General features: G+C 45.3%; 1 protein-coding gene across 2 annotated transcripts in view; it reads right to left on the bottom strand.

Moving 5' to 3' along the window:
* The window catches only part of nol10 (nucleolar protein 10), a 58,680-nt gene that overhangs the window by 16,667 nt on the left and 31,440 nt on the right, over positions 1-10,573 (bottom strand). The window contains exons 21-22 of one of the 2 annotated variants that reach the window (XR_006025533.1): positions 9,522-9,914; positions 3,019-3,036 (exon numbers count right to left, since the gene is read on the bottom strand). Coding sequence is in view for 1 of the 2 variants with exons in the window: in XM_042073072.1 (XP_041929006.1) it covers positions 9,708-9,914 (207 nt within the window). In the remaining variant the exon portion in view is untranslated. Of the gene's footprint in view, positions 1-3,018; positions 3,037-9,319; positions 9,915-10,573 lie in introns of those variants that run through there. The other variant, XM_042073072.1, reaches the window with a different exon arrangement.

The raw sequence follows: 10,573 nt of genomic DNA, 5'->3' as shown, positions 1-10,573 counted from the left end.
TGTTGCAACATACTGGAAAATAACACAATGAGGAAACGTCTGGTACCAGAGTTGGTGCAAACTGCCCTCAAACAAACCAGAAGCAGATCATTTGTACAGGGTCACGTGACTCACTGAGTCCGTCTGGTGTCTTGATTAAATCTTTGAGTGACAGCAGGTCCTTGTGGGTCAGTGCTCTATCCAGAGCAGAGTTAGACAGGAACCCTGGCTACCACAAGTGTTGAAGTCATAGAATCAGCCACACGGACAGGCCTGAAATTTCAGCTAGAACTTTCTAGCATTAAATCCACCAAATTGATACACAAATAGCATGTATTAATTACATCATGTACACAAAATGAGTGAGCTTTTGAAGTTTTTGTAGGACTGGGTAAAAACAGAAAAGATTGAGACCGCCAGTTAAGGCAAAAACATCTCCCCACCTCAGACCATAACAGATAAATAAAACTTACGTTGGTTAAATGGGTGTAAGTCTGTTTTATTTGTCACATGCCGTCAATAAAGGGGTGATACTGGAAACAATGACTGCAATGACCATGTCTAGCTCCAAAAAAGCTGCTCAAAAAGGTCTTGAAGCCTATGACCTCAAATAGAGATGTCATGTCCCTGGATGGTACATTTCAGTAAAGTTGCCACAATAATTTCCTCAAATAAAGCATGGTACTAGGAAAATGACTAATGTGCTATGAATTCTAAGAATGAGGACAATTCTGTCCCTCACAGTCTTTTTAGTGAAAAATGTCTGCATCTCTTCCAAGTAGACATGTGAAAAGTTACATAAAGATAGTTTCTCATAGTGTCACCACAGTGGTGGTGGGTTTGAGTGGTGATATATTTTGTGTTGTATTTTATGTGAACCCCATTACTCTCTGTGACTGGCCCTGAATTGAACTCCGCAGATTTACAGTTTGGTTATGAGAAATTCCGCCTCAGAAAGAGAGAGGCTGGCGTGCAGGTCCAAAGCCTGCAGTCACACCAGTTTCCGCTGCAAGCTTCATGTAGGAAACTTTATGAACCATGAAAGACTAAGTTTCTGTGGCTCAGCCATAAATGCATTTCCCAGATGAAATAGTTCACGTTAGCCCCCCCCCCTTTCATAAAAAATCGCCTCTCCTCAACCCCCCACCCCCTAACCCTATTCAACTACATGGTGTTTCCATGTCGACTGTCTGATTTCCTGCCAATTCAGAGCATGAGGTCATTTTTTTATGACTGTGCCTCAAACCCGAAGAACCGCAATGCTTTTTATGAATGGAATTATTGAAAAAAAGGAAAGTGAGCAGTGAGAGCAGGGGAAAAAGAAGACATGTCTGTTCTCCATCCACCACTGAAATCCTCCACCTCCCACCCTCGCAGTCTTCGCCCCAGGGATGTCAGACGGACGCAGACTCTAACCCCTGTTGCATGTGCCTTCCCTCTCCACAGGAAGTCCAACAGGGACACTGTGCTCCTCAAGGCTAATTCATTTATCACAGGCATTTTATCGGACTTGGCGTCATGGGATAGCCAGAGCATGGGAGTAGTGACCTTGAGCTCAACTTTTTCTTTATTTCTTTCTTTCTCTCTCTCTCTCTCTCTCACTCTACCCCTTTCCCTTTCTATCTCGCGCTATCGTGTGAGTTGTACGGGGCCTCTGTTATCACCTCCCAACCAACTGTTATCTGCACCCTACACAGAGGTGTCAATTGTTACGGCCTAAGATATATTGGACAAATGTGGGACACATCTAATATGGCTCAAAATTTTTGCCTGAGGAAGAACCAGCCGGGTCGAAACATTGCAGCACATAATAAATGTACGGAAGTTTTTAGCAGAGTGTGGGCATTTCATTCTTTTTTGAGTTCTAGTTCCATTTGCCCTGCACCTCACCAGTGGGGATACTATTACAACTACTCTACACATCTAACATGGGGCTGATTTGGAAGCAAGGTTAACACAACCATCCATGTATGAATAACATACAGTAGGCTACATACATACACCGTCTGACAAGTCAGATGATGTTTGAAATGACCAATCAAGTCAAAATGATTAAAAAGCTAACAGCCTTTTTGAGTTCTCCAAAGCCGGTTTAACACTAAACAAAGTTTGTATTATCACATTAATCGTGGTGTTTTCATGAGGACCAGGTCTTATGCTGGGTAGTTGGTATAGACCCTTTCAAGAGAGTTCCATTATCAGCATCATAGTTGCCCCTACACGACTTCCTTTTTAACATTCCATATGTTATCTTAAAGCAGAGGAAGTAGATTGGGGCCCAAATAGAACGTTCAAGCATTATTTTTGTTTTTATTGTTGAAAGGGTCTATAGCACACTGAACCATATGTATCTTTATGTGAGCACTCCTGCCAGTGCAGCAGCTCAGCCACTGACAGCTGTCTCTCGTGAACAAGTGACGTCACGTGTACGTATTTGCAACGGCTAAGTTCATTAAGTTATCACTGAGCAAACACACTAAGCTTGAGGTGAATGCAGACTATATGCTTCCCTCTAAGCTTGTGGATACACACAGGTCAAAGGGTTAATATGCGTGCACATCTCTCTCTCTCTGTGTGTGTGTGTGTGTGTGTGTGTGTGTGTCTGTGTAAAGTGTAAGACAGTGGCACAGTGACTCGGGGTATGTGACATGTGGCCTAGTAATGGAGTCATTCAGTAAGTCACACTCATTCATGTCATAATGATCCCTGATGTATGTCAGGCTTGACTTTACCACAGAAGGATTATGAGGAACTATTGAAGCTGCTCTGCATGCAGCTATAAAGTATTATAGACATACCTCATATCTACCTAATGGAGTGAAATAGAGTATTAAATATGCATTTAATGTCCTCTGTGTGCACATACAGAATACATTTGAACAATGACTAGTTTCTCCTGTCTTTTTAAAAATCAATTTGTTCTAAATTCATGCTGTATTCTGTTTCTTGTTTTTGTTTGTTTAATTCATTCACTAATTCAAAGACCCAGAGAGCAATTGTCATACTGACACACACAGATAAAAAGGTGCACACACACACACACACACACACACACAGCTGAAGGAAAAGAGATTGCTGAGTGGGTGGCGGCTGGCTGAGGGTCATTTTCTGCGGTGTGGGGACAGTAAAAAAATAAAATATACAGATGGGGAAAGCACATAAAAGGAACCAGATGTCAATCAGCGGCCCAAAGTTCAGCTCCCTCTCCTCAGCATTCAAGAGGCCGCATTTGGATCAGGGCTTCACCACAGAACCCAACCTCTAATGGGCTCGCCAGCACAGGGATCTCCTCATCAAAATCAAACTTTCCAGTTGGCACCACCTCTTTCCAGGGAATCCACGTCATGAGTGGCTGCGCAATGGCTGCATTTCATAATTACTCACACAGACATACATATCATGCACATGTGCTGTAAGAATAGAGAATTGGTGTTGAGGCATGAGTAACTGTCCATGAGTCATAGATTTATTTGTTGCGCAACAACGTGATACGAATGTTACTCATAACACAACACTCAATGAGTAATGAGCACACACTAACAAACCCAAACACATACCAAAACACTAAATAAACAGACAGGTTGTTAACAAAAACAATAAGTTAAAGGCAGACTTTATGAGTTTATGATGTCTGAAATTTCTTTTGGAATGCAAGAATGTCTAGAATTGCCTTTGTTCAGTCTACAGACTTTCTGTAGCTCTCCTCCTGGGCCTTAAAGTAGGTGAACTGACCAGTCATATCAGACTGGGCTATCCATACCAACCCTGTTAAGTCACACCTTGACATGTGAGGGAATGAGAAAGGCACAATGTGCACTGGGAGCATTGTGTGGGTTTGGTCGGTTTGGAGTATACCTACAGATAGAGTATAGTCCCTGATAACTTGACAATCGTGGCCAGGCTGCGCCGAGCTCATTTCCATTTCCAGTACAACACTTGAACTGCGCCGCACCATGCTGGGCCGTGCTCCTTTTGGACCTCCTCCTGAACTGGGCCAGAGTCGCGCCAGGTCCGTCTCCAAACGTGACGCTGAGCCTGAAGTCTGAGCACTGTCACAATTTCACAAGCTTTTTTTAAAACTGGAGATGCAAAACAGCATGAAATTTCAGGTCACTGATAGGAGATGATAGAAAATAGAAATGAAAGGCCATCACAGGCAATTCTAGGTAAACACTCCAAGCTCAACATTAAAGCGCTTAAGAAGTAAATCACTTGCCACATCAAAAGAAGAATGACAATTCATGCTGACAAGAACACTGCGGTCGTTCAGGGAGAAAATAATTTCCTTTGATTTCTCCCTCTTCATGGCATAAGTATAAGGTCTGCTCAGAGTCAAAGCATTTGTCTACTAGAAACATGTAAAGTGGGGGCCCATTTGAATGCAGATACGTATCCATCCACAAACACAAATAACAGAGTCAGTGACTGTCTGGCATTTATTGAAATGTTGAGGCTTTGCTGATTTGAAGTCAGAAAACCTCAAGTGCTTCTGGCCTCCCAATCTCTCCCCTGGGTTCAGCTGTGAACGCCTGCTTTGCAAAGGTCACAGCGTGGCCATCCAAGCTGAGTGGAGATCCAGAAGGTCTCTCAAGCCAATTGTGTTCATGTACTATTCCAAAAAGGACTCGTAAAAACGCACAACGGAATTTGAAAGACCTTTTCATGGGGGGGAAAATAAACACTTAACACTGCCATTCTCGTGTTCACGGACCCACTTCAGTAAGTAGCTGGAACTTTGTGTGGTTGATATGACACACATGGGAACAGGACAGGGCGTTCGTCATGGCACCAACTACCTTACAGCCTCTCGCCACAAAATACAGTGTGTAGCGGGCAGCGGTGCCATCTTCATTCTGGGCGGCAGCCACGTGGGCAAGACGGCATCGGTGGAGATCCATCGCCGCGTATCTTTTATGACTTGTCAAGTGGCGTGGTGTGGTGGAGCAGGAGAGGGAGCGGGCGCTGCGCTTAGCCGTCTGGAACTCCTGAGACCGAGGCAGACGGGCCGAACGCCAAGGGCGACGGCGGTGAGATCACTCTCTCCGCGCACACTCGCACACGTCCCGAGTCAGCACATTTCTGCCTCTCCCATGGGAAGAGAAGGGCCCGAGACAATAGGGAGAAAGGGATAGAGTGGGAGACAGTGAAAGAGAGGAATCAGGGCAGATCGGAGGAGGAGAGAAAGTGTAGAAAATGTAGGCCTTTTTTCTGACATCATTTGTACAAATAAATATTACATAATCTGCCGTTTTTGAACTCGCAGTCTCTATTGTTCTGCTGTGGCAGGCACATAAACTACGCATGCTCTAAGGAAGGTGAGATGACTGAAAGCTTAGCATTAATACATTATTGAAAAGCTGGTGCAGGAGTCACCTCCAAATATTGATCTTTGACTACCAGTGCTGAGAGGATGTGTGACAGAACCTGTGCTGCTGTCTGTCTCACAGTGTACAGGGCATGAAATATAAGGCCTTTCAGCTCCCTCCCTCCCCTCTAACAGCCCTCAGTCACCCCTCTCTGGCCTCTCAGAGGGTAAGTAATGATGAAAGTAGCCTCAAATGCAAAGCGGCAGAAGAGGGGGGAACCTCTGCCCTCTTTTTCTTAGAAATCCATCCCTGGCCCCTCGCTCCACTTTCTCTCCCCTTTGCTCCGTGCGCTCTCCCGTTGGCTGAAAGGGTGCGAGGTCTTCCAGGCCCTTTGAACTTCCCACCAAACGGCCCCCAGACAGTGACGTGAGTGGCGGTGGCTGCGCCTGATCCCAGTGAAGCGCGCGGCGAGTGGGATTAACCAGTCAAAGCAGCCCCTCTCCCCGCTCCCGGAGCCTAACCTGCTTTGGTCTCGCCGCCGCTGGCCTACATGCAGCCCGCCAAGACTCCTCGCCCCTCAGGCTGCTCAGCTGAACAGCTACTCAGATGCACTACACACAATGGGACGGAGCGGCCATGGGAAACACATGGGCCAGATAAGGCGGGATAGGGCACCGGGGCTGTAGGGGACACTATGTGCTCATTGATACGGACCGTAACTGTTACACTTTTTTAAACATGTTAAGCTGATAATTGTCTAACTGGGCCTTTAGCTACACAGTAAGATAGCCTGCACATGAAGCTTGGTACATATTGTATGTACACAGTACTGCTGCTGACATTTGAGAAGCTACAAAGGGATCTCAGTGCAAGATACTATATTCAAGTAATATGAGTTTTTTTTTTTTTTTTTTTCTAAACACAACAGGCCTGACCTAGAAAGCCATCAAGCTGAGGGAATTCTGAACATATACAATCTTAGTGCAAGGTTAAGTTATTATTATATTACCTGGTTTAATTTAAATCTGTGGAAATTGGAAGCAGACAACACAGTATACTGTGTACCCTGACCAAAAAAAAAATGCTGAAGACAAACATTTGTTTGTATTCCTCTGACCGTCGTTAAGTCGTCTGCTCATCCCCTCCTTCCGCCTCACTTGACGTATGATCTGTCCATGAGGTCAGGGGTCCATTTGAAAAGCTCATGTTCAAGTTGAGGATTTGTATGTGTGACCATCTGCTGTTCTCAAGCCCTTCAACCCCAAATGCAAAATGTCAAACATATTTAAATATGAGTACATGTGCTGAATCCAAAGGCTGGCTGGTGAGCCGGCTTACTTCATCAAACATCCACTGACCTATTTATGCCCCGAATTTGGGCCCAAATGAACCTACACTGTGCAGTTCACTGAAGCTAGTGTTTCTAACACTAAGAAACAAGACCATGAATGGACAAAAATGTGACACTGAAAAATGTCACACCATATTGCCCCATCTTTTTGGATGTAATAAAAAAATGGGGCAACCCAACCCAAATCAGTTCAGAATCAGAAGAAAAAGCCTACTTCCGATATTGTGACAGGGCGTGTGGAGAGTGAACGAACGTATTACACCATTTTCAGTTATGTAACATCTTAATTCCAGAGTGCTCTTTCATTGGTCCACCAAATTTCCAAGCTACAGTTGGTGGCAAGACCTCACACATGTAAGGTCTGCTCTGTTGGGCTGGAGAACAATTTCCAGCGACGCAATTGTCATGGTGATGGGAGATCTGGGACACTTGAAGTAGGTCAGGCACTCGATGGGATTTCTAGGAGCATGGCACACTTTTTCTCCCCAAACACAAAACACCGGAATTACCCATCACAGAATCGGAACACCAGGGACTCACCCACTGATGAGGAAACCTTTTCTTTCCTGTCGTGAAGAAAGAAAGCCACTAGCTCAGGGCTGTGTTGGTTTCTAAGTACATGGGCACATTAAAGGAAATTTCAGCCTTGTTAAGAGACATGTCTGTTTATTTTCTTCACACTGCCTTTGGCAATTTCTTTTGTGAGCTAGCAGAACAGGAAACCAGACCTACATTACTCCTATATGTGCACACACACACATACGTTTAAGTTTATTCACAAAGAGCTGAGACAAGACACCTCCCAGCAAACACTTCAGAAGCTCACATCTCCTTCCCCCACCCTCCTTACTTCCTGCTACACACTGCTGGATGACTTGGCCCCCACCACTGATGATCTATGACAGGTTGAGAAGTTAGGAAACACTGGCTTGCCAAATGGAGTCCCGTAAAGACCAGCCCCCAACTCTCTGCCATGTCTTCCGTGCTGGTCAAGACTGGACCTGACTGGTTTGTTTCAGCCATTGTTGTCAGGGAGCCACCCACTCCCTCTACACACATTGATGTCTTTTGTTGTGAATGGCCATGCACTGGCCCTTTAGAGGCCACAACTGGCCATTTTTGCACCACAAAGGTGTCATTTATGAAGACTTGACAACCATTTCATTTGAATTACCCAACCTTGTTGGGCCATATCCCATAGTTCATTATCTGAAATCTTGACACAAGTCAGTTGCAAAATGGATTCCACTCTTCAAATTAGTTCTTCTTTCTTACCCATTGGACAACACTTTCTGTGTTGTCCCATAACTCAATTTAAAGAGATCAAATTATCATCTATGATCACTTTGGTAGACCTCCCTTAAGTTTCTGCATCAGTTTGGTGCTGACATTTTCATTGGTCTGTTTATCACTCTGGTCTAGGCTGGACCTAACTAAAAAAAGTTTAGCCTCCACATGTACAGTCAATACTGGTTTGTTGTACTTGTCATCAGCCCTTATATCCTTTGAGCACCAAAGTCGAGTAGCGTGAAAGACATGTTAACCTCTGCAAACGGTTCCAAATAGTTTGAGATCATGCTTAAGATAAAACTGATAATCTGGAACCTATGGAATGTTGATATTTTGGTAGTAGATAGTGCAGTGAGCTATTGCAGCCTATTGAGCAGCTCGTCTCTAGACTAGAAATCGTGCCTTAACTTCTCTACGCTGCCATTATAAAGATCTACCCTCAGGAACCCCCCAGTCTATAAAGAACAAAAGAAGAAATCCCCCAGAAGGTAGCATAGGACTGACAATGACAGGGCAGTTGAATGGACGAGGCTGCTTTCTCTGCTAAGTAAATGTGTCATTGCCTTCAAGGTGTCAGGGAGGCCTGGGAAGGGGGAGCAGGATATGCTGCACCATGGTGCCATAAGAGCACAGCTCTGTCTGAGAGGACAACGGGGCCTCTGCAGCCAGGGGCTGTTGGGAGAGAGGAGGAGGGTGAGGGGAGAGGACGACTCATTCCAAGAATTTGGGCCTCATTTGCCTTCGCTCTCCATTTCCACGCTGCTCAGGGGGTTGGGGGTTGGGTGGGTGGGCTAACATGTCTGATGGTGGGTAACTGCAACATGAACAAAACTGTTGTTTGTCAAGAAAAATCCCTCTCCCACACAGTCATGAGTGAGAAAACTTGTTTTTATCATGTTTGCCCCTGAACTACTGAACTTGTATGTTATGAGCATAAGCATGGCGAGTTAAGCAGAAATGTCTTCCAGGTAGAGGCTTGCACTGGATGGACTTTCCAGCCCAGCCCCTGTTGCACGAATAATATTTAGTCCCGCTCCCACCCTCATCTTTCAAGTTTTGTCCCATTCCTGCCCGCAGTATCCTGCAGGTGGACATGCACAGGGTCTTGCTCCTGCCCACTCCCATGCTTAAAAACCACTGACCTTGCACCTGTTTATGTAAACCATGGGTTATTACTGGCTACGAATAAAGTTTTGTATTTGAAGAAAAAAACAAAACAAACTGTTCACTCTATTTGAAACATATTGTGTGGGACTGCGCACAAATGTATTTCTGCCCGCCCCACTCTTTAGCACCAAGTCTTGAACTCTGCCAGTTCTGGCGTATACTTAAAGGACATCTCTTTCCTACCCACAGTTCTAGACATATACACCCAAAGAATGAGGGACCACAATTTTTGATTAAAAATGCTTATATTCCAATATAGTACACAATCTCCTGTTTAGTCTGCCCTGAAGGACATCGGAAAGGAAAAATACAAGCTGAAGGCTGCTTCACGGACAGATACACTTCTGAGGACACAACCGGAGTAGTGGGTTACACTCTGTGTACTTCAGGATTCTCTCTCTCTTTCTCTCTCTCTCTCTCTCTGAAACACACACACACACACACAAACTTTTGTTGTGTTACTTCTGATGTTCTCCTCATGATTTGTAAAAAAAAAAACTATGAAATAGTCTTTTGGTCATGTGAAGATGACCATTCGCCTGCATTCCACCAGGGTTTCTTCCTTATAAAAGCAGTCCTCCACTGGTGAGCTTCCCAGTGGCCTGTGAGGGAAATCAGAAGCGGCCTCTGCCTCCTCCGCGGCCTCCACTGCGGCCTCGGCCTCTTCCTCCTCCTCGGCCTCTTCCTCCTCCTCCTCCTCGGCCTCTACCGCCACCCCAGCCTCGGCCTCCTGTCTGCAGGTGTCCTGCAGATCGCCTCACTTTCCTCCTCTCCTCGTGGTGGTCCCTCTCCGCCTTCTGCTGGGAGCGCTGCTTCTCAGACTAACACACAGTGAGGGAGAAAAGGAGAGAGGGAGAGAGAGAGAGAGAGAGCGAGCGAGAGAGAGAGAGAGAGAGAGTGGGAGGGAGGGAGGGAGAGAGAGAGAGAGTGGGTCATTTAGTCGAATATAAAACACTAGTTTTGCATGGACGTTTTCCACTGGTCTGTCCTCGTTCCTGGTCTAGTGGACGGAGACATGCCCTGCGCTACAAGTCTGGGGACAACCATGGGAGATCTAGGTCTTCCAATTGTGTGAATGGTCATGTGATTTGTGCAAATGGTCATGTGATATACGCTTCAGGCTGATCTATGCTTCAGGTGTCCCCGCCTACCACGCAGACAAGATCCAGAAATTGGATCGTGAGTGTATTTGAACTGAAACCATGTTTTAAAATGAAAACAGAATAGTGTGAATGTTGCCTAAATACTGGTGTGAACAATTACGATATTTTGTCTGTTTGAGAGATTCCAAAGCCAACTCATGGAGTTGGCTCAAGTGGAGTTGAAGAAATAAAAAAACAGCAAAAATGAGGGGTGCTTTTGTCAAGTTATGTGTGCTGTCGCTTGCACTGCACTACCACGTTGGAAGAGTTGTCTGCTGACAACTGCTTATGCTTTTGTGTCAGTAAGTCATGGCCGACCAAAGAAAAGCTTGCACTGC

Source organism: Alosa sapidissima, chromosome 19 (assembly GCF_018492685.1).
Source record: "Alosa sapidissima isolate fAloSap1 chromosome 19, fAloSap1.pri, whole genome shotgun sequence".
In the NCBI taxonomy this organism is placed as follows: Eukaryota; Metazoa; Chordata; class Actinopteri; order Clupeiformes; family Clupeidae; genus Alosa; species Alosa sapidissima.
Note: the sequence above shows the minus strand (reverse complement) of the source record. Positions and strands in the feature narration are given on the sequence as shown.